The following is a 23,753-nucleotide window of genomic DNA, read 5'->3' as shown; positions in this document are numbered from 1 at the left end:
ATACTAATCAAACATCCTAGTCCTTAAAGAAATGATCCATGAAAAATAACTGGCTTCAAAAATGCTATAAATGAGAAAAAAAATATGAGTATCTATAAATGTCCATGTATGATTAAGATCACAAACAGAGAAAAGGGAGAAAAAAAGGGAAAAAAAATTAAAAAAAGAGAAAAAAATCTTGATGAAAAGTTAAGGAATTCTTTCCATTGGAGTTCAAAAGATTCTCAGCTTCTCTTCTCAGCAGTTTTAAGTAAGGTCATCTGGAGAGTGATGCTTCACCCGCTAGATTGCTGGAGTGAAAGAGGTAATTTGTAGGCAGAATTCCTGGAGGCAGAATTTAGGCTTAGTGCCTTCCAGGCTCTTCACTGAATGCCAATTGGTCTGGAGACTTTAAATAAATCAGCACACCTCCAGGGCCCAGCAATTGTCGGCCCATGCCAGAAGACTGTACCCCAGGGATCTCCCTTGGGTTCCACTTGTGTAGTGGAGTAGCCAATTCTTAGTCCCCTACGTCAACAGCAGTCCCCACATTTCCTGATCTTAAGTCCAGTCTCCAATCTCTCCCACCCCTGCCCTTCCAACTTCCAGAACAGATACGTGTCTCCCAGCTGGTCGTGCAAGCAACCAGGTTGGCGGGGGAGAGGTAGAGTCAGGAGGGTTTTCATGACCAGTTGTCCACTGTATAAACCTCTCTCCAAATTTGATTTTCTTCTGGTCACTTAAGCACACTCTATGGCATGCAGTGTGTGTTTACTGGACCTGTATTTCAGGCCAAATTTGAGTTTGCCAGGAATTGGGCTGGCCCCCACAACAGCTGCAAAATGGTTCCTTCTTTTGTCCTCTGCATACCACCTGGAGAGATGGCAGCTCCCCTCCCCCACAAGGATACTGTGAAGTGCACCTTTCAGTTTAATTGGGAAATGTCCTTGATCTCTAAGTGCTTTGTGCACAGACACACCTCAGCTCTCCTAAAAATAAAGGTTCCTTTAATTCCTTTATCCCTCCACTTTGCTGGTGGTGGAACTGCTCTGGCTAGTGCTTCCGGCCCAGTCATGGCAAAGGCTCTCCTGCTAGGGATTTCTTCCTTATTTTATTGTATCCAACCTCCTGAGTCCTCAATCTGCTCTGAATGTCCAGTTTTAAATTCTAGTAATGCCTCCCATCCCTTTTTTGGTCCACCCACCTTACTGAAAAGCTGCTGGTCTGCTTTCCTGGTTTCACTTTACAGAGCAGCCAGGAAAGTGACCTCCTCTATTTGGCTGTCCTGAAAACCTCCCTCAAGGTCATTTCTAATTACAAGTGGATTGGGAATATATTAATCTTCTCATATGCCAAGGAAGGAGAGCACAACAAGAAATAGAGTCTCTCCCCATGAGTCTCTCCCATGGTTACATAGTAGTAACCATGAAACAAAAAGTAATTATTAAAAAGTCTGACTAAAGCAACATTAATCAATACTGCACATGAGAAGCAGCACAACCAAAGCACTTATAAGAGAAAAGTGAAGAGCTGGGCAATAAAGGAAATTGGATATTAAAGGTATTCAGTAAAATCAGTCACCAGGCAATGAATTGAACAAAAATAGGAGACTGGGGTCCATGGCACTAAGTATTGGAGGTTGAAAAATAACTTGTGAATTATGCTGAACCTCAGCATTGAAGCTAAAATATACCAACAGCATAGGAATTATTACAATGATATATCTATTATCCCTTCATAAATGGGGAAAAGGAATCCATCTCAAGACATTTGGAAATGTGAAGAAATAGGCAAACAAGTCTCCCCCACCCTGCAATTTACAATCCACCAACCAGAGGACCCATGCATGTTGAAGTGGATGAAATTCCAGAGAAAGACTACAAAAAATGATTACTAAAAGGATTAATGACCTAAAAGAAGATCTAAGGAACAATTAGCAGAGAAAATATGAGAGGTGAAAAATTATTTCAATAAGGACATAGAGAGTCTGAAAAGAAACTAATCAGAACTCCTGGAAATGAAAGAAGCCACAAATCAAACACAACACTCAGTTGAATGTATCGCCAACAGATTAGATTATGTAGAAAAAAGAAATTCAGACCTTGAAGACAGAGTGAACAACCTTGTATGGTCAGTAAGCAGTAGAAAAAAAGACCATCATCAGAATATACAAAAAGTCTGGGACAACATCAAAGCAACAAACTTAAGAGTCATTGAAATTGAAAACGAAATGAAGATACAAGGTAATGACATTAAGAATATTTTCAGTGAAATGTGAGCAGAAAAATGTCCATACCTTAGGAATGAGATGGGCATTCATGTGTGAGAGGCACATAGAAACCCAAATAGACGAGACCAAAACTGCACCTTACCAAGACACACCATAATCAAAATGCCTAATATACATAATAAAGATACAATATTAAAAACCACAGAGAAAAATGTCAGATGACATTTAGAGGTAAATCAAAAAAACACACTTCAGACTTCTCAGACACTAAAAGCCAGGTGGAATTGGAATGAAGTAATCCAGGTACTGAAAGAAAACAAATGCCAGCCAATATTACTATGTCTGTAAAATGTTCATTCAGAATAGAAGAAGAAATAAAAACTTTCCAGGACTGGGGTTGTGGCTCAGTGGTAGAGCACTTGCCCAGCATGTGTGAGGCACTGGGTTCAATTCTCAGCACCACATATAAATAATTAAATAAATAAAAATAAAGATTCATCCACAACATAAAAAAGAAAATCTTTCCATGATAAGTATAACCTACAAGAATTTGTGACCATTAAGTCAGCAAAAGAGAAACTACTGAAAGAAATCCTACATACTGATTAACTTAAATGAACAAACAAAAAACAACAACAACCAAAAAACCCTAGAGCTCCTGAATGGATGATGCTAACTAGAAAAGCATATAAACATAAAATTAAGACCAAATTAAATACATGGAACAAAACAAAATGGCAGGAAATAATAAACATCTCTACATAATAACTGAATGTAAATTGTCTGAATTCTCTAATGAACAGACATTGATTGGTCAAGAGGATTGAAAAGTAACCAATATATACTGTTTGCAAGAAACTCAGCTTACAGGCAAATATATCCACAGGCTGAAAGTGAAAGGATGGAAAAGGATATTCAATGTAAATGGAGTACGAAAGCAAGCAGGGTTAGCTATCCTCATATCTGAAAAAGCAAATTTCCAGCAAAAATTAATCAGAGGAGACAAGGAAGGTCACTACATACTGGTAAAGGGAATAATCCAAGAAGATATATAGGTAGTAAACATTAGTGCCCCAAATGTTGGTCTATGTAAAGCAAACACTCCTTGGAATTGAGTCTCAGATAGACCCCAATATGATAACACTGGGTGATTTCAACATACCCCTCTCACCAATAGACAAGTCATCCAGAAATAAAATCAATGAAGACACTTCTGACCTAATTAATACTATAAATCAAATGGATCTAAAAGACATTTATAGAGTATTTTACCCAAAAACAGTTGAGTTCACTTTATTCTGAGCACCACAATGAAATTGCCTCCAAAATATATTGTATTTCAAGTTACAAAGCAAGTCTTAGCAAATATAAATAAAATCAATATTGTACCTTGCATCTTATCAGATCACAATGGAATGAAATTAGAAATCAACCCCAAGAAAAATTATAGAAACCACATAAATATGTGGAGATTAAAAATACCATTTTGAACAAGGAATGAACCATAGAAGAAATGAGAGGAAAAATTTAGAAGTTCCTAGGATCAAACAAGAATAGTGATACAATCTCCAAGACACTATGAGGGCAGTTCTAAGAGGAAAGTGTATGACACTAAATGACTCCATTTAAAAAAGACAAAAAGGGACTAGGGTTGTGGCTCAATGGTGGAGCACTTGCCTAGCATGTGTGAGGCACTGGATCCGATCCTCAGCACCACATAAAAAATAAAATAAAATAAAGGTAGTATGCCCATCTACAACTGAAATAATTTTTTTAACAAAGACAAAACGATCCAAATAAACAATCTAATGTTACATCTCAAGACCCTAAAGAAACAGTAACAAATGAATTTCAAACAGGAAATAATAAATATCAGAGCTGAAATTAATACAATAGAGAATTTAAAAATTATAAAGGATCAATGTAACAAATAGTTCTTTGAAACAAGATTGTAAACCCTTAGCCAACCCAAATTCACAAAATTAGAGATGAAAAAGGAAATATCGCCAAAGACATTTCTGAAATCCAGAGGATCTAAGAAAGTATTTTGAAAATGTATACTCCAACAACTAGAAAATGTAGAAGACATTGACAAATTTCTAGACACATATGACATGCCCAAATAGAATCAGGAAGATATAGAAAACCTAAGCCAACAAATGTCAAGTAATAAAATTAAAACATCAATTAAAAGCCTTCCAACAAAGAAAAGTTCAGGACCAGATGGATTTTCAGTCAAGTTCTACCAGAACTTTAAAGAAGAACTAACACCATTCTTCCCCACATTAGTTAATAAAATTTAAAGGGAAGTAACACATTAAAATATATTCTATGAAACCAGTATAACCCTCATATAAAAACCAGACAAAGATACATCTAGGAATGAAAACTATATACTAATATCCCTAATGAACACAGATGCAAAAATCCTTAATAAAATATGACCAAATTATATTCCAAACCACATTGAAATGATAGTATACCATGATCAAGTGGGTTTCATCCCAGAGATGTATGGTTGGTTCAACACATGCAAAACAATAAATACAATTTATTACATAAACAAAATCAAGGACAAAAATCACATGATTATCTCAATAGATGCAGACATAGATTTTGATAAAAATCCAGCATCCATTAGCACTAAAAATACCAAAGAAACTGGGGATATAAGGAGCTTAACCTCAACATTATAAAGGCTATTTGTGACAAACCCAAATCCAACATCATACTTAATGGAGAAAAACTGAAAGCATTGTTTTCTAAAATCAGAAACAAACACAAGGATATTTACTCTCAATACTCCTATTCAATACAGTTCTTGAAATTCTAGCCAGAGCAATCAGGCAAGAGAAAGAAATTAAAGGAATACAAATAGGAAAAGACATCAAATTATCTCTGCTGATGACATGATCCCATACTTAGAAGTCCCACTCCCACTGGAAAAAAGTCAGCAGAAGACTTTTAGAGCTGAGAAACAAATTTAACAATGTAGTAAGATACAAAATCAATATACAAAAATCAACATCTTGTTGATTTGTTGATATGAATCTGCTGAGAAAGAAATCAGGAAAACAATTTCATTCACAATAACCTTTAAAATACCTGGGAATAAATTTAATCAAGGAGGTGAAAAAAAAACCCTAAAATGAAAATTATAGACACTGAATATAGAAATTGAAGAAGATTTTAAAAGATGGGAAAACCTCCCATGTTCTTGGATAGACAGAATTAATATTGCCAAAATAGCCATCTAACCAAAAACGATATATAAATTCAATGCAATCCCCATCAAAATACCAGTGACATTCTTCACAGAACTAGAAAAAAGAAAACCTAAAATTCATATGGAAGAATAAAAGACCTAAAATTGAAAAAAGCAATCTTGAGCAATAAGAGCAATGCTGGAGGCATCACAGTATCAGATGTAAAACTATACTACAGAGGTTTAGTAACAAAAACAGCATGATAGCAGCATAAAAATATACATGAAGACAAATGAAATAGAATAGAAGACACACAGAAACAAACCCCTATAAAAACAATCATGTGATCCTTGAAAAAGGTGCCATGAGCATACATTGGAGCAAAGATAATATTTTTACCAAACTGAATATCCATTTGTAGAAGAATAATGCTAGATCCCTATCTCTTAACCTGTACAAAAACAAACAAACAAACAAAAAAATTTAAAGTGGATCAATGGCCTGGGAATTAGAAAGAAATTCTGAAACTTCTAGAAAAAAAAAACATAGAGTCAACACTCTAATATATCTGCACAGGTGCTGTCTTTTTTCAATAAGACACCTAAAGTTCAAGAGATAAAACTGAGAATCAATAAGTGTCATGGCATCAAACTATAACGTTTCTGCATAGAAATGGAAACAGTGTGACAAGAGAGCCTACAGAATAGGAGAAAATCTGTGTCACCTACCCCTTTACAGGACATTAATATCCAGAATACGTTTTTAAAAACTCAAAAACACATAATGCCCCCCAAAAAATCACCTAATCAATAAGTGGCCAAATGATCTAAACAGACATTTCCCAAAAGATGAAATACAAATGGTTGACAAACATGAAAAATTTCAACCTCCTTAGAAATCAGGGAAATGCAAATCAAAACTATACAAAGATTTCATCTCACTCCAGTTTGAATGGTAATCATCAAGAGTATAAATAAAAATATTTGCTAGTTAGGATGTGGGGAAAAAAGTACACCTGTGTAATTTCGGTCAACCTGCAAATTGGTAAAACCTCTTTGGAAAGCAGTATGAAGATTTCTCAAAAGACTAGAAATGGAATCACCATGTGATCCAGTTATACCACTCCTTGGCATTTATTCAAAAGAACTAAAGTCAGCATCCTATAACGATGCTTGCATATCAATATTTACGGCAGTGCAATTCACAAAAGACAAGATATGGAAGGAAGCTGCCTAGTTAATAAAGTTAATAAAGAAAATGTGGTACATATACCCAATGAGATTTTACTCAGCTATAAAGAATGACATTGTGGCATTTGCTGGCAAATGGATAGAACTGGAGAATATCATGCTAAGTGAAATAAATCAGACTCAGAAAGTCAAGTGTTGAATGTTCCCTCTCATATGTGGAAGCTCAAGAGAGAGAAAAAGAGGAATAATAAAAGAGATCTTATGAAAATAGAAGGGATACCAATAGAGTAGAAGAAGGGGATTGAAAGGGAGGGAGGAGGGAGGGCAGGAGGAAGTCCTGGGGAATGAAATCTGCCAAATTATGTTATGTCCATGTACAAATATACCACAAGGAATCTTGCTTATATAAGAATAAAATTCCCTTGCAATTTTTCTAGTGTACGATATGACAAGTATTTTCAAATATGGTATCATCTCAATTTTCTAAAGGACCATGTAAATCTTGGTAAGATGTTTGCCCCTCATCACCAAATAACACCTTCCTTCACTGACCTTTACATTAATCTCAATAGACAAAGAAATTTCTTCTTTAATAAATTTCATGGTCTAAATCATTACTTATGAATCTGTTTCCTGGTTATCACGCCTGACCATATTTATACTGGTGTCCTTAGGCACATCAAAAAATGAGGATTTTTTTTCCCCCTGTGTCAAATACAGACAAGAATCAGGAGAAAGATGGTGAATTTTTTTAAAAAAATTTCTTATCAAAGTTGACATATCTGCCAGAGAAATATCCACATTGATGGTAGGCTGAATAATTGTTCCACAAAGATTCCCATACTCTGATCACTGAAACATGAATATGTTATGGTACATCCCCAAAGGCACTTTGAATGTACGTTAACATTATAAAACAGAAGATAATAAAGATATGTGGGATTATCCAAGTGGACCCAAGCTAATGAAATGAGAACTTAAAAGCAGAGAACTTTCTCTGACTGGAGGCGGAAGAGAGATGCACCAGAGGGGGAAGTTAGACTCCAATATGAAAAGAATTCAAAATATGTAGACCCACATGCAGGGACTGGAGGGAGGCCTTGAGAAAATCTGGCAGTTCCAGCTGAATGTCAGCAAGGAAGTAGGGCCTCAGTCATAGTACTGGAAAGAACTGAATTCTGCAGCAACTCTAATGAGCCAAGAAGATTCTCCTGAAAGCCTATGATAAGGGAACTGCAAGCTGCAAGCCTGATTTGATCCTTGTAGTAAAGTGAGTCCAGAATCTAGCAGAACCATCTCATCCTTCATACCTACAGAAATATAGATAATATCTACAGAGATAATGTGTGCTTCTTTCAACCACTAAATTTGTGTCAATTTGCTGTAGCAGTCATAGAGAACCACCATAGCTTCCTAGAAAGACTACAGAGTTTTTAAGAATTAAGTGTGTAAAATAGTTACATCACAGTGACTTCCTTGGTACTACCTCATCTAACCACTTAGGAAGGAGATTTTGGTTGTGAGTTCAGTTCATGTATTAGTGTACGGATTCAGTAGTCAGATTCAGAAATGTTGTCAGATTAGAACCACTTCTTTTCCTAATTTTATCTGCTTTCGAATACCTCCTCTTTATTTTAGTATTATATCTCGGCTTCAGAATATAATATAGTAGATTCTGCACCAAATCAGACTCTTCTCACCTTTGGATTTGAAAACGCCTTGGAAGTGTGATAAAGGCATTTAAGGAGATGAAGATGTTGCTAAGTTTCACTGTAGAAACTGAATGATTACATGGTAGGGGCTGTTGCTGTCACAAGAGGTTCAGATGGGGACAGGACCTCTATGGAATTGGAACCCTCTGTGTTAGTTGAGAAGGCAGGGGAGTCTGGGCTGTTTCTTCCTCTGGGAGCAGAAGAGGCTGCTGTGAAGAGCTGACCAGCAGGTCAGTTTCAGTTTGGACAGGAGGACATAGTGGGGAAGACCAAGGGACAAGGGAAAGGGCTTGGTAATGCAGGAAAATGCTGGGAGTGGAAACAAGTTCTGGGACAAAGATAGAGTCAGCTTTTGAGAAGCCCCAGAGCTAAGGGCAGAAGGAACCCAGACAAATGAGCCCCACAGCTTGAGTCTCATTTTCACCTTCCTTCTTTAAGCCTGCTTTGGTATTTTTGGCTACAGGGTCTTTATATGTTCTGATGGTGAAGTAGTAAGAAGAGAAATGAATTATTACGCCTCATTCTGGGAGGAGAGGAAAAGTATGAGCTGTAGAATTCAGACCAGGAGTTTCTTCTTAGTGCTATTTCTTATGAATCATGTGAACTCAAGAAAATTGGAAAGTTCCACAAAACTCAGGGTTTTCATCTGTGATGTGGACTCAATGTTGTTATCTTGTTTTCTGGCTCATGAATACCTTGCGAAGTCTTACTGTTGGAATGTAAGTAACTTAAGTAATTTATGTAAGACACCTGCCCAGTGCCATGTATGAGTCTCTGACAATTATAAGTAATTAATATTATATTTTTGATTGCAAGCATTACTGATCTCCCTTCTTGGAAAGCTTTAGTTTACTTTTAATCCTGGAGATGTCAAGAGAATATGCAGTCCTCTAGAATGTAGGATACCATTATCAGCTAGAATGTTTCTAAGCAAGCAAAGGTCACTGAAGATCAATCTATCTCTTGATGAATCAATCATGCTTGGGAGAATCTTCCCCAACTGGATGCAACTCAAGTCTCCTAGAAAATGTATAAAATGCTTTTTCGCTCACTTCCATAAAAACATGTATCCCTCAACTTTGAGTTTGCCAACTTTTTCTTAAGATAACCTAGTTTAGATACTCTATTAATATAATGGACTCTGCTGTGGCTTGAATATGTCCTCCAAACAAACATGTGTTGGAAACTTAAGCTCTAGGGCAATGCTTTGGGGAGGTGAAGACTGTTGAGAGATGATTGACCATGAGGGCTCTCCAATCATTAATGGATTAATGCCAATATTCTGGAATTAGTGTTATTATTCTGTGAGTAGGGATATTTTAAATGAAAAGGTGAGTTCAGGCCCCTTTTCTGTTCCTGTCATCCTCTCATCTTTTGCCATGGGATGATGTAGCAAGAAGGCTTTTTTTCAAGCTAGGTACAGTGTAGGACAGCTATAATCCAAGCAACTGGGGAGCTTGAGACGGGGGAATTCCAAGTTCAAAGCCAGTCCTCAGTAACTTAGCAAAACTCTGTCTCAAAATAAAAAATATAAAGGACTGGGGACGTAGCTCAGTGGTGGCGTTCCCCTGGGTTCAATCCCCAATATAAAAAAAGAACAAAAAGGAGACTCTTTCCAGATGCTGACACCTTGATTTTGGATTTCTCATACTCCAGAACTATAAGAAAATAAAATTCTTCTCTTTATAATTTACTTAGTGTCTTGTGTTCTGTTATAGCAACATAAAATGGACTAAGACATGCTCTGTCTTTCCCAGGTCAGGCAAAGAGGGCCATGGGTTGGCTTCTGACCATCCCGCGTCAAGACAGTATTATACTGCCTGGGCACAGTGGCACATGCCTGTAATCCTAGTGGCTCAGGAGGCTGAGGCAGGAGGATCTCAAGTTCAAAGCCAGCCTCAGCAAAAGTGAGGTGCTAAGCAACTCAGTGAGACCCTGTCTCTAAATAAAATACAAAATAGAGCTGGGGATGTGGCTCTGTGGTCGAGTGCCCCTGAGTTCCATCCTTGGTACTCTGCCCCCCACAAAAGGGACAGTATTATTCTAATTTCACAGAAACTCGTAGGAAATTTTGTGCATATAATATCTATTTTGCCCATCATGTTCAACTACACTGGAGTACAGGGAACACAGGACACTTTCCATTCCTGCCCCAGGTAGAAACTTTCTCTGGATTATCCATTATCCTAAGAAAATGCTAATCAGTAGTTTTTTTGTTTGTTTGTTTTTCCATTACAGGCTTTAGTCTTTCAACTCTGGTCACATCTTCTGGGAGGATGGTCCCTGCTAACCACTCAGAGACTTATCTGAATAACCTTACTCAACTTAATTTAAAATTGATTCCCCTGAAGGTCTTGCACTTTCCCAATGCCCCAAACTCACTTGCCCCAAGGAATTTACACTTGATGCTCTCCTCTAGCTACATTTTCTACTACATCCTCACTCTTTCTTTTGACTTGTCCTTTAGGTCTTATATCTCTCTATATAATGTCTGCTTGTAGACTCTAAAATTTATTGGCCATAGATAGATCTTGTTTATTCTGACATTCCTAGTTCAAGCACAGACGCTACCAAAGAGTGATGTTCAGTTAATATTAGAGTAATAAATGAGCCAGTGTGCAGGAGGTCTACTTTATTATAATGTAATTTATCCTATATTCTTGAATAATCTATCTAAATTGTGTAAATATATATATATGTGTATATATATATTATATATATATATATATGCATACATATAAACACACATACACACACATATACTTTTTTTTACCCTTTTTTGTATCAGGGATTGAACCCAGGGGCACTTAACCACTGAACCACATCCTTAGCCCTTTTATTTTGAGACAGGATGTCACTAAGTTGCTTAGGGCCTCATTAAATAGCCAAGGCTAGCCTTGAACTTGTGATTTCCCTGCCCCAGCCTCTAAAGCTTCTGGGATTACAGGTATGCGCCCCTGTGCCCAGCTAAAGTGTGTATAGTTTAATCTTATAGGACAACAGAGAATAGGGAATGCAATAACTAACCATTTTTTACCTTTTTTTCTCTGTTTCATGATCCTCATTTTTACATTGCTCAGGTCTTTCACATTTCTAAGGAAATGCTTAATTTATTACCATGGTATTTTGTTCCAAATCACTACATAAGATGGAGAGCCTCTCAATTTGATTTTCAAAATAAGGTGGGTGCAGTGGCACATACCTGTAATCCCAATGGCTGGGAGACTAAGACAGGAAGATCACAAGTTTAAAGCCAGCCTCAGCAATTCAGTGAAGCTTTAAGTAACTTAGCAAGACCCTGTCTCAAAATAAAATATAAAAAGGGCTGGGGATGTGGCCCAGTGTTTGAATACCCCAGGGTTCAATCCCTGGTACCAAAAAAAAAAAAAAAAAAATCAAAATAATAAATCATTTACTATTAAATATCATATGCAGAAAAATGTCATTCATAAACTTAGATTCTGAAGCTACTCATATTTCTAATAAAAGGAACACTATATTAAACAAATTATTAAAATCACCACATAAAATATAAATGCCATGTTATATGTTGTATTGTCTGCATTCCCACCTTGACCTTCCACTACTTATATTATGAACTTCTCTTTTCAATTTTATGGAGAAGAATCTGACTTAGACTTTACTAAGGGTGGGAAAAACTCCCGGATGTGGCCTTGGAACGTGCATTGGCCAGAGCACTAATGCGAAACTTGGCTGCAGCTTTGGCTTGGGCTCTTTCTTCCTCATCTCTCAATGCTTCCTCATAGCAGGATGGAAAGGCTGTAGGAACAGAATCATGGATCTTGGCCAGAAACTCCAGGACTTTCATCTTACTGGTTTCAGCATGGGCTCTTGGACCCCACAGGAATTCATAGCATGGAGGATCACTGTTGGCCACCTGCTGATACTCCAGATACTTTTCCTTCACTAAATCTTTGGTGATAAGTTTCTTGGGATCTCCAAAAATAAAGTGCTCCTTTCCATCGTACAATCCCATCATATTTAGCATTTCCCAGACTTGCTGCTCAGAGGCACAGTTGCCCTTTGTGAAGATCACTGCCAGGATAGTCATTAATAGGCCCGTCTTGGGTACATTTCTGTCATCACTCAGCCTTGCATCAGAGCTTGGTTCCAGTTTGTTGATGAGGACATAGATGTGCCTGTTGGGATCCACTTCCTTCAAGTCAAGGCCAAAGACCAACTCTAGGTGCTCAGAAACTCTCTTGAGGATCTCAGGAAAGTGGTTCTTGTGAATTTGGATTACATTCTTTAGTATTTCTGCCTTTGTAATAGGCTCCTTCATTTGATACTTGTAGAGCAGGTAATGTACCAACATCACTACCTTCTCATCTAGATGGCCTCTGGGAAAGTTCTCAGTGGCCATTGGACCTTCTGTGGATCTTGCCCCTTCCTTTACTTTATTGTTTATACTTTCAACAGATTTTGTGAATGAAACAGCAGCAGTAGTGATGGTGGTAGATGGAGTTCTACCAGGATCCTGGGGATTGCCAAGGGTCTCAGCAAGGGAACCATGAGGAATACCCTTGAAATGAGCAGAAGAGGAGTAGGCATAATCATCTTTCTCTTCTATGGTGGCCTGATCACTCACCAGATCTTCAGGTTCTTTTCGAGTCTGTCGGCGTTTTTCCCTGGCCCGGACTTTACTTTTCTGACCTCGAGGCATGACGACTATTCAGGGGCAGCAGGCAAGAGTAGAGAATCTGGTGACCTGGAGGAGAATGGATTAGGTATTTTGTTCCTCTTCACTAGAGAGACACTGCTTTGGCTTTGTAGATGATCTTTTGCATGTTTTGTTGTTGTTGTTGTTGTTGTTGTTGTTTTGTATGCGGGCGCTTGCAACGAACCCACAAGGCCTCTAATCTCTGATCTGCCTGTCTCCTGCCTGTAACATAACTAAGATGTGCTGTGGGTTGCTACCCACAATATCTGCCAGGGGATTTCTGGTAAGAGAAAACAAGGCCTGGCAGGTCCTGGCTTTCATAGGGGGGTGCAGGGGGGATGTCTCTGTTCCCATTCAGTATTTTCTGCAGTTTCTGGGATCCTTGTACTCCATTGCTTTGATGTTGACTCCTCATTTCAATGCCCTCATCTCCCTTCTGTCCTAGAAAAGAAACTGAAGGATGACCTCATCTGACCCTATCTGCCTGGTAATACCCAGGATGACAGAAGAGCTCTGAGGGACCCTTTTCATACTGGGGAAATTATGATTCTCATTCTTCACTTAGGGTCCTCATCTTCGCTTCTTGCATGGTGTGGGCCTCCGCCTTCTTCTGATGTGAGACCTATCTCCCCAGAGAAAGGCCCACATCCCTGAGATTCCAAAACAAGAATTGAAAGAGCCCTTGCCCTCACATAGCTCTCTGACACTTCAAGATTCTTTCCTTCAGTACTCCTGTTACAGCCTGTGATTCCTGTTCTGAATTAAGTTTGACACTTTGTTTCAATGACCTCACCTCCCTGAGTTCCTATCAGGAGAAATCAGTGTGTTATATCAGGTGATCCTCCTTTAGGGCCTGTTAGGAATCTTTGGGGTCCTCCGTGTTTTGAGTAAGAAATAGCCACAAACTTCACGTAATATCCTTACATTACTTCTAGGCAAAGTGAGGAAATAGTTCCTCTGACAACCAAATGCCAGTGTTACATCTAGTCACTCCCATCTGGGGCCTTCTTGGGCTGATATTGGGGGTGAGACTCTGTACCAACCCTGCCTTTCTGGGCTGGGTGGTTCTCTCAGATCTCAATCAGCGTTCTTACCTTCAGTTATGTTAGGATCCGAAACACTTCCATCTTTTGGCCTGAGGCCGTAACCCTGGATCGATATCCACCCCCTTGAATCAGAGGGAGAATTCAGCCAATGCTAAATCAGGTGTTCTCTTCCAGAGGTCTGTAACCCCTAACAGCAGGGGCTGGACTCTGTGGGGCCCCCTCTCTCTAGAGGAGTTGGTGCCCTCACACCTCACAAAGGGTCTTTATCTTACCTCCTGGCAGGGTCTGGGACTCCACCCTTTTATGACTTATCCCTCCACCAAGTTTTTCACTTTCCTGAGATGCCCTAGAGCTGGAATTCAGGGTATGTTACCATCATGGTCCTCTCAGGCCAGCCAGCAAGAACTTGGATTCTATGGGATCCTTCTGATTTATATATTGTTCCCTCAGATAATACATAGGGTCTTCACTTTCATGGCTAGAAGGCCTGGACCCCTACCTTTTGCTCATTTGGTGCCCAAACCTGGTTCAATGTTGTCACCTCTGAATCCTAGGATTTCAAAGAGTGCTGCTATATCAGGAAATTCCTATCCAAGGCTTCCCAGGGTTTACACAGGGGTGGGATTCTATTGGCCCTTCTCTCTTCTGGTGTAGGAAGTACCCTCAAACCTTACTTAGTCTCTTTACCTTCATTCTACACAGGGACTGGAACTGTTCCCTGGAATCCTCTCCTCTGATGACCACAGCAGCCCAGTTCAGACCAGTCAATTCCCTCACTTCTCGGTGAAATCAGAGACAGAGATCAGGGAAACAAATGTATACCACCAGCCTCATGTAAGGACTCTCAGGGCTCAGAGCAAGGGTGTGGCTCTTAGGGGTACTGAGGTAGACTGTGTTTTGTGGGGATTGTTTATTCTGAAAGAACTCACACAGGGGTCTTTCTTCTACTTTTGTAAGGCCTTTGACTCCTCCCTCTCCTGATCTGAGTCATCCAGTCAGAAACCAAGGTTTTTCTCCTCACCTTATACTCCATGATCCTCAGTTTCTAGATGCCGAAGTGAGAAAGTATCTGAGCCTAACATCTGGGCATGGACTTAGAAGTACTAAACAGGCACCAGGTTCTGGACTAAACAATCTGTTCTGAAGTGCGTGATTCTCTCAAAACTTCCTCAGGGTTTTCACTTTTACTTCTTTTAGGGTCTGGAACTCTTCCCTCTGTCAGTCTATAGATGGCAACTGGTTCAATGCCCTCATCTCACAGTAAAAGTTGATATGAATTTTTACTACATAGCGTGCATGCAACAATTTTGGCAATGGTTAGTACAAAATCCTTTTTTTTTTTCCTTTAAGTTTTCAATTCAATCAAGTTAGGGTTATGACAATAATAAAGGTAGAGATTTTGATTCCATATATACTTGTCACCCCATCAATTTATGAAGGTACTATACCATCTATGGTGTTTATGCAACCACCTGGAAATGTTTGTATTGAAGACAAGCTCCCTCCTTCAGCATTTGATAGCAACAAAGGCCACCAGACATAGTAACAAAAAGAGCACTGTTCTGCAAATAAATCAGGAACCATGGGAAACAATATGAGCTGGGGATAACATCAGGATCATTTTTCAAGATATATCTAAACTCAACCCTTTATTACAGTCAGTGAGGTAATTAGCCTCAGGGAATACCATCTCTTTACACCCACATACTCTCTTGTATTACTCATTGGCACTATTTGCCCTGTTGTAACTGTCTTTAATAACCAATCACACCCAGTTTCACATCATCAATCTCTGTGGTGGAAGGGACACATACACAGAGGGAGAAATACCCATTCTTATCAGGGAAAACAAGAATTCCTAGGCCTGGTACACTGGCAAGAATGCACTGAACCACCTGAAACCTGGTTTATTGCCCTCACTTCACAGTAAAAGGTGATAGAAATTTTTACTACAGGTCACACAGTAACTTTGGGAATGACTACTACAGAAACTGTTTTTTAAAAAATTTCCAATTCAATCAAGTCAGGGTTATAACAGTAATAAAGACACTGAAGAGATGTAATAAAGGCACTGAAGAGATGCTGCTCTCCCAGAATCCATTAATATCACTGAGTGATGCAGAGGAGCTGGACATACTCTACCTGACAAGTGGGTAAAAGAGGCTCTAAAGGAGATTGGGTGTCTGTAATGCCTCTGATCATTTCATCCAATTGACCTGTTCACTCAGATCATCATGCTAATAATGATTCAGAGACTCCCAAGCTTAGTCATCAAAGTTGTCCAAGGTATCGCTAGTTTCCCCATCTTCTCTCCTTCCTTCTTTACTCTATTGTAATAGTGGTCCACTTCATCTTTGGAATATAGCCCTTGCTGTTTATTTTAAAAGGGATGTGTTTTTTCTTTTCCTTTTCTCCCTCTCCCCCTCCCTAACCTGGGTCAAGGAACAAGATTACCTTTTCCCATCCTAGGCCAAGTTAACTGTCCTTGAGCACACATCCAGCACAGGAAGGAGATATCACCTGAAGATCTAGGAAGTGACTATCTCCCAAATTAACAAGTAAATTTCTATATACCATCAGGGCACACATGGGACCCTGGTCAGGACACATCTGGAATGCAGCCTTTCAAGAGCTTCTTTAAAAGCCCTGTTCTGCCTTATGGGCAGAACCACAGCCTGTGGGACTGGAGTCCTCTGTGCTTCTCCATTGCTAGCAAAGCAATAAATCTTCATCTTCCTTTTTCTCAAAACCGTGTCCTTGTTATCAAATTGGCATTAATTGGCATTAGGGACAAGGACTGAACTTTCGGTGACACTATGCTAGAAGTCAGAAGTGGATATAGACCTATGACCTCTAGCTTCCCTAGGCTCTCTGGACTAGGATAAGCCTATGATCTGTCTCATATATTCTGTGTGGGTTCATTCCAGGCATCTGACCATTCCGACCAAATCCTTTCTTCTGAAAGAAACGAGATATATTTTATTGACATATCAGTGTGCTAAATTATGTACCCACAGTTGTTCAAAACAACATTACTGAAATTTGACTTTATGTAGGTTAGGGATTAAATTCATTTTCTGCAAGACTTTCTTAGAAAACAAGGAGATACAAATTAAAATTAAAATAAGAGTGAGACAATACATTTTCAATCAAGTTTAACCATAACTTAAAAAATTTGATAAAATAAAATGCCTGTGAGATCTTAATTTATTCACATTCAGTAATATGTGAGAATATAAATTGGTACAGCTTCATTGGAACAAAATAAAGCTAGCAATATTCATAAAAATTTACAGTCCTCACACTCTTTCCACTTTAATTTGTATTTTTACACATCTTTCTTATAATGGAACATGCATGTTTGCTCAAGAATTGATGTTTTATAAGGTTGTTATCAGTTGTAGTAATCATAGCAACAAATGGGAAGCAATTTGTGTGTCCATCAGGAGGAGATTGGTTCAGTTAATTGTGGCACATACATACTTTATAATTCTAGGGAGTAGTTAAAAGAGTGAGGTGGATCCATAAATACTGTCACAGAAAGATACTGCATTCATTTTAGTCAGTGGCAAGGGCATGAAGCAGAACAATATTATGACAGTTATCAATTTATGTTAAAACCTGTATATAGGAGAAAAAGCCTCAAATGAATTTTAAAATACTTACATGCAGTATTTTCAATGTGGTTATCTTTGAGGAGAAATCGAATTCTGGAAGAAGCAGAATTTTCATTTATCTGTATTTTAGAATATTTTACTACAAGATTATGTCCTTTCTTCTTTGTAATTAAAATATTTCAATAAGAGTAACAGCAGAAAAAGTAGCTGTGCATTATATACACATGTAAGATGTATACAATGTAATGGGAGAAGCCTGAAATCTGAATGACTTAACAGATCAAAAGTTTCTTTGTATGCAAATAAAATTTGATGTGAATTGGCAGGTGTTCTCTGCTGGATTGTACATGGTCATTGCTGGATGAAATAGAAACCATGAAGATGGCAGACAGGCTCTCATGTGCCTTGGTCTGAGAGAAAATCATGTTTCTGTTCATATTTTGTCAAGGTTAGTAACATGTTCTTTCCTAACCATAAATAAACTGGCAATATGGTCTCCATATAAACCAAGGATAGAAAGCAAGACACAAAGTACATGAGAAATTGTAGTCTCTGCAATTAACTGTTATGTTGTAGGCACCCAATAAAAAGCTACTATTATAATTTGTTATGACAATAGCCTTCTTTGTTCTTGTAGGTGTTTCTGAAAGTATAAAATATCATTGTTATTCAACAGCACTTTCTAGTGCCTATCTATGACAGGTGTTTTCAAATCCAGGATCGCACCATTTTTCAAAATGATTCAATAAATCTCAGCAAGGAGGGTTCACCCTTCTCTATTCAATAGCATCTTTCTACACTAACCTTTTCACTAACCTCTATAATCTCTAAAGACTGAGAAATTTATTATTTCTTTTGGTTTCTGGTCAAAATCATAATCTGTGAGTCTCTGCTACCCCCCACCATTCTGACCTGATGAACACTTGTACAGGTGCCCTTAGGCACAATGAAAAAGCCAGAATTTTCCCTTGGGGTATATATAGACAAAAGTCAGGAGAATGATGGTGAATTATTTTTTATTTTCTTATCAAAGCTGGCATTTCTGCCAAGGAGACATTTTCTACCTCTGTGGTAGACTGAATAATTACTCCACAAAGATTTCTATACTCTTATCCCTGAAAGGCATGTTATGTTACATGGCCAAAGGCACTTTGCAAATATAATTAAAATTATAGAACCAACCTTAAAAATAGGTTATACTGAATTGTCTGCATGACCCAATCTAACTGCATGAGCCCTTAGAAGGAGAGAAATTTCTCTGTCTGAAGGACGAAGAGAGATGCTGCAGAGGGGAATGTTAGATTCCAAGCATGAGATAGGTTTAATGTGCCATTTCTCATTCAAAAAGTAGGAATTCACATACAAGACTTCAGAGAGGCCTCTAGAAACTATAGCAGCTCCAGCTGATAGCCAGCATGGAAACTCACTCCTCACTCTTAAAACCAAGGACTAGATTCCTCATGGGACTAGATTCTGAGAACAACCTGAACAAGGCTGGAATAAGATTCTCCCCCAGTGTTTCCAGATAAGAAGCCAGCTTTGAAATCTCTATTTGGACTTGGGTAACTGAGAAAAATAAAACAGCAAAGCAACACACACTTCTTACTTACAGAAGTGTGAGATAATAAATGTGTGTTGTTTAAGTCCCGTAATGTATGGAAGTTTGTTACATCAGCATACAAAACTATTATGGTCTCTTGGAAGGACCCTAGGATTTTTAAGAATCCAGCGTCTAGGGCTGGGATTGTAACTCAGTGGTAGAGTACTTGCCTATCCCGTGTGAGGCAATGGGTCTGATCCTCAACATCACATAAAAACTAATAAATAAAATAAAGTTTAAATTCTTAAAAAGAAAAGAATCCAGCTTCTAGACATGATGTTGTACAGTGATTTCTCAGGCCTTTATTTATTAAGTCACCACTAAAGAGGGAGTTTTCAAATTTTTTGCCATTTAGTTAAGCTCACTCATCAGTGTATTGATTCAGTGCCAGTCTCAAATAAATCACTAAATTATGTTCTTCTTTCTTTTTAATCTCACCTGCTTCCCAAAACCTCTCTAACTTGAGTTATCTTCAAGAACCAGTAGACTTTATGCCAGATTTGATTCTACTCACAAGACAATTGAAGGGAATAAAAGAGAAAAATACCCAAATAAAATACCCAAATAAATACCCAAATAAAAGTGAAAATACCCCAAATAGATAAGCAGACCTAAACATCACTGTCAAAGTAAACAATTATGTGGAAGGGGCTATTTTATCAGGGGGGGTTCCACAGTGAGTGAAGTGAAGGACAAGGGGACATTTGTAGGGAGTCAAGATGCTCTAAGTCAGGATGAAGGAAGGACATTCAGAGCTTTCTTTCCCATGTGGTGCAGATAAGCCTCCCTTGAGGAAGAGATGGACAGCAGGTCATGAGGCAGATTTGGGCATGAGGGCCCACTGGGGCTGACTCAGGGGAAGAGCAGTGTAAATATGGAAGTGCTGGGCCTGGTCCCATGTGCCAGTTCCTGGGCAAAGTCAATATTACAAGAAGGCCAGGGTTAGGGACAGGTGGCTGTCAGGCAAATGAGACCCCTAAGCAGTCCCCAGATGATATTTAATTCTCATTTTCTTCTTTATTTATTACAACTGGGGTTGGTATATCAACCCTAGGTTCCTTCTTTTCATCATCCAGAAACATTATGTAGCAGTGAGAAGAGAAATTAATGAAGACACAGAACATTTGCCTCACGCAGGAAAGAGAGTGCTCTAAATTATGTGGCCTAAACAAATTTAGACCAGGGTTCTGACAGGAGCCATAAAGTCAGGTTCATTGCAAAGTTCTACAAGGTTCAAGCTTTTTGTGAAGTGAGCTTGCTAAGCCCTGCCTTTTAGGACTCTTGGGATGTATGTAATGTCTGAAAGTCTCTGTCAGTGCCTAAAATTTGTTGTATCTTTAATAACTGACAGCCAGTACTATTAATTTGATCACAGACCCAATCTGCTCTGTGATTTTTCTAAAACAAGAGATGTCAGAGAATATGCAACACTCTGGTAACAGCAAACAAATCATCCAAAATAATGTATATCGAGTAAAACTAAGTCATTTACAACTTTTTTTGTGTGTGGAGGGGGTGCTGGGGATTGAACTTGGAGTGATTTACCACTGAACTGCATTCCCAGCCCTTTTTTTAAGGACAGGGTTGCTTAGGACCTTGTTAAATTGTTAAAATTACAGGCGTGCACCACCATTCCTTGCATTATGTAACTTTTTAAGGACATGTTACTTATTGTGGGTGTGAAGGATTCTTCTCCGGTTAGATGCAACTTGATGATTTCAGAATTTCTGTCAAGGACTAATTCCTTCCTTCCCTTCCAACTTTCATCCAAACCACACTTTTTTCATTTATTTCACTCTCATTCAAAATCTAACCCTCATTTAAGAGTTTGCAAATTACACTCAAGACAACCTAAAAAGATGTGTTTTTAATGTAGTGGTATCTTTTCCAGGTCAAAGCAAATATTGCCAGCAGGGTGGCTTCCAAGGACATTCATATCAGGTGACCCTCATTTCTCAGAAACTCCCTGGATCTGATCTGCATAAAACATATAGTTTGTGCTGTACTATAATGGGAAAAGGATACTGGGACAGGATACAGGGCCCCTTTCATTAAGAATAATTCTGTTTTATCTGTGACTCCAAAGTAACTGATAAAAGCAGTTTCTACTCCAGGCGTTATTAGTCCTTTAACTCCCGACACTTCATTTTGAGGATCAGGCCCCTGCTTACCACTCCCATAGTCTCATCTAATCCACTACCCAGCTAAAGTTAAACTTGATTCACACTGAAGGACTGACAGTTTCTCAAACCACACCCACTTGTCTCAGGGTCTTTGAACCTGACTACTCTCATCTGGATTCTCCTGCTTTCTTTTAACTTGCTATCTTCTTAAAATGACAGTTGTTCCTAGATTCTAAAATTCAGTCCTCAAGAGTGGATCTTGCTTATCCTGATATTCCCAATATTAGCATTGAGGCTTCTATAAGCAGATGCCCAGGTAATGCTTGAGAAATAAATGAGGACAGCTGTGTGCAAAAGAATTTATTACGATACAATTTCTACTATATTCTTGAAGAAGCTAAACAAATCCAAGTATACATCTCTTAATTTTACAGAACAGACCAAAAGTGATAGCAAAAATACAGCAATTTATCATCTTTTACTTTTTTCTTCAGTTATTTCAGTCTATTTTACTGCTTGGTCCTTTATATTTCCAAGGAAATGCATAACCCACTAGTCTGTTACCTTGTTTGAAATTACTGAATAAGATGGAAAGTCTCTCAATTTATTCTGTAAAATATTAATACTCTTACAGCTTATAAGCATCAATAAATGTATAAATCATGTCATTCATAAGCTTGGATTCTGAAATTACAAAAACTTTCTATTAAATGGAACAAGAGTTCAATAACGAAGTTACCACATAGAACAAGGATACGCATTATACACTGTTGTCACTAGCCTCACCCTACCTCCCCCTAAAGAGAACATTAGTTTTCCTCTTCAAAAACATAATGAATTTTTCTTAGCCTTCACTTGGGACAAGAACAGCTGCTGGATGTGACCTTGGCAGCATTATGAGCCCTAGCTGCAAGTCTGGCTTGTGCTCTTTCTTCCTCATCTTTCAAAGCCTCCTCATACCAGCCTGGGAAGGCAATAGGAATGGTATTATGGATCTTAGCCAAAAACTCCAGGACTTTCATCTTGCTGGTTTCAGCATGGGATCTTGGGCCCCACAGGAATTCATAGCGTGGAGGATCACTGTTGGCCACCTGCCGATACTCCAGGTACTTTTCCTTCACTAAATCTCTGGTTATCAGCTTCCTGGGATCCCCAAAGATGAAGTGCCTCTTCCCATCATATACTCCCATCATATTTAGAACTGCCCAGACTTGCTCCTCACTGGCACAATTGCCCTTTGTGAAGATCACACCCAGGATGGTCATCAGCAGGCCGGTCTTGGGTATACCTCTGTTATCATTCACTTTTGCATTGTGGTCTAGTTCCAGCTTGTTGATGAGGACATAGATATTCTTGTTCGGATCCACTTCTTTCAAATCAAGGCCAAAGACCAGCTCCAGGTGCTCAGAGGCTTGCTTCAGAATCTCAGAGTAACGATTCTTGTGCATTTGGATTACATTTCTCAGCATGTCTGCCTTTGTAATGGGCTCTTTCATTTGATACTTGGAGAGTAGGTAATGAACCAATACAATAACCTTCTGGTCTAGAAGGCTTTTGTTCCAGTGCTCAATGAGAGCCTGGGAGGCATTTGACTTTCCCTCAACCTGGTTGTTTCCTTTAGTTGCTGTATATGAAACAGCTGTAGCACCAGCAGCAGCCTCGGTAGATGGCGTTCTCCCAGGTTCTTTTTGATTGCCGATTGCTCCAGCAGCAGATGAACTCTGGGGAGTATCTTTGGAAGGAGGACCTGAGGAAGAGAGGGACTCTTCTTTTGCTGCAATAGCTTGAACGTCACTCACATTCTTGGTTTCTTTTTGAGCCTGGCGGCGTTTCTCACGGGCGCGGAGCTTACTCTTCTGACCCCGAGGCATGATGGCTGGCCACAGACAGTAAGCAGGAGTGTCAGAGAAAAGATAGGTGATTCAGTGCCCTGGAGAAAAGAGAGGCATTATGTAATCCCCTTCAGCAAGGAGATACCAACCACCTCCCTACTTTTCCTGGAGGGCACTGCTCAAAGAATTCATTAGGTTTTTCCTCTCTGGTGAGGCCCCTGCAAGGCACTGTGGAAAGAACGTGTGTTTAGGCTGCAGCCCTCCAGTCCCACCTGTATCCTATTGGGGCTGACACAGTGTCTGACAGTTGCAGACCCTGTGGAGCCTCCTTTGTTCTTGGATAGGGAATGTTTTCCTCAATTCACATTCAGGACCTTTACTCTGGCTTCAGGAAGGACCTGTGATCTCTGTGCTTAACCACACTGATGCTGACTCCCTCATTACAAAGCCCTCACCTCCCTGGGTGAGAAAATCAGAGAATCTCATTTGACTTTAACCGGGAAAGACAACAGTGGAAGAACTCTGTAAGATCTTTTC

The 23,753-nt window shown here is 38.9% G+C and overlaps 2 protein-coding genes across 2 annotated transcripts; both read right to left on the bottom strand.

The window, feature by feature from the left end:
• Nucleotides 1–11,960: 11,960 nt before the first annotated feature.
• Nucleotides 11,961–13,001, bottom strand: LOC124971407 (melanoma-associated antigen B10-like). Its single transcript, XM_047535191.1, has one exon. The coding sequence runs from the start codon at nucleotides 12,999–13,001 to the stop codon at nucleotides 11,961–11,963; it is 1,041 nt and encodes a 346-aa protein (XP_047391147.1).
• Nucleotides 13,002–22,235: 9,234 nt separating this feature from the next.
• On the bottom strand, nucleotides 22,236–23,255 carry LOC124971406 (melanoma-associated antigen B10-like). Its single transcript, XM_047535190.1, has one exon. The coding sequence runs from the start codon at nucleotides 23,253–23,255 to the stop codon at nucleotides 22,236–22,238; it is 1,020 nt and encodes a 339-aa protein (XP_047391146.1).
• Nucleotides 23,256–23,753: the final 498 nt, after the last annotated feature.

Source organism: Sciurus carolinensis, chromosome X (assembly GCF_902686445.1).
Source record: "Sciurus carolinensis chromosome X, mSciCar1.2, whole genome shotgun sequence".
NCBI lineage: Eukaryota > Metazoa > Chordata > Mammalia > Rodentia > Sciuridae > Sciurus > Sciurus carolinensis.
The sequence above is the reverse complement of the archived record's forward strand: the minus strand, read 5'-3'. Positions and strand labels throughout refer to the sequence as shown.

Bases quoted from the DNA above. Each gene is read 5' to 3' on its own strand.
- LOC124971406 (XM_047535190.1), bottom strand. From the start codon at position 23,255: ATGCCTCGGGGTCAGAAGAGTAAGCTCCGCGCCCGTGAGAAACGCCGC.
- LOC124971407 (XM_047535191.1), bottom strand. From the start codon at position 13,001: ATGCCTCGAGGTCAGAAAAGTAAAGTCCGGGCCAGGGAAAAACGCCGA.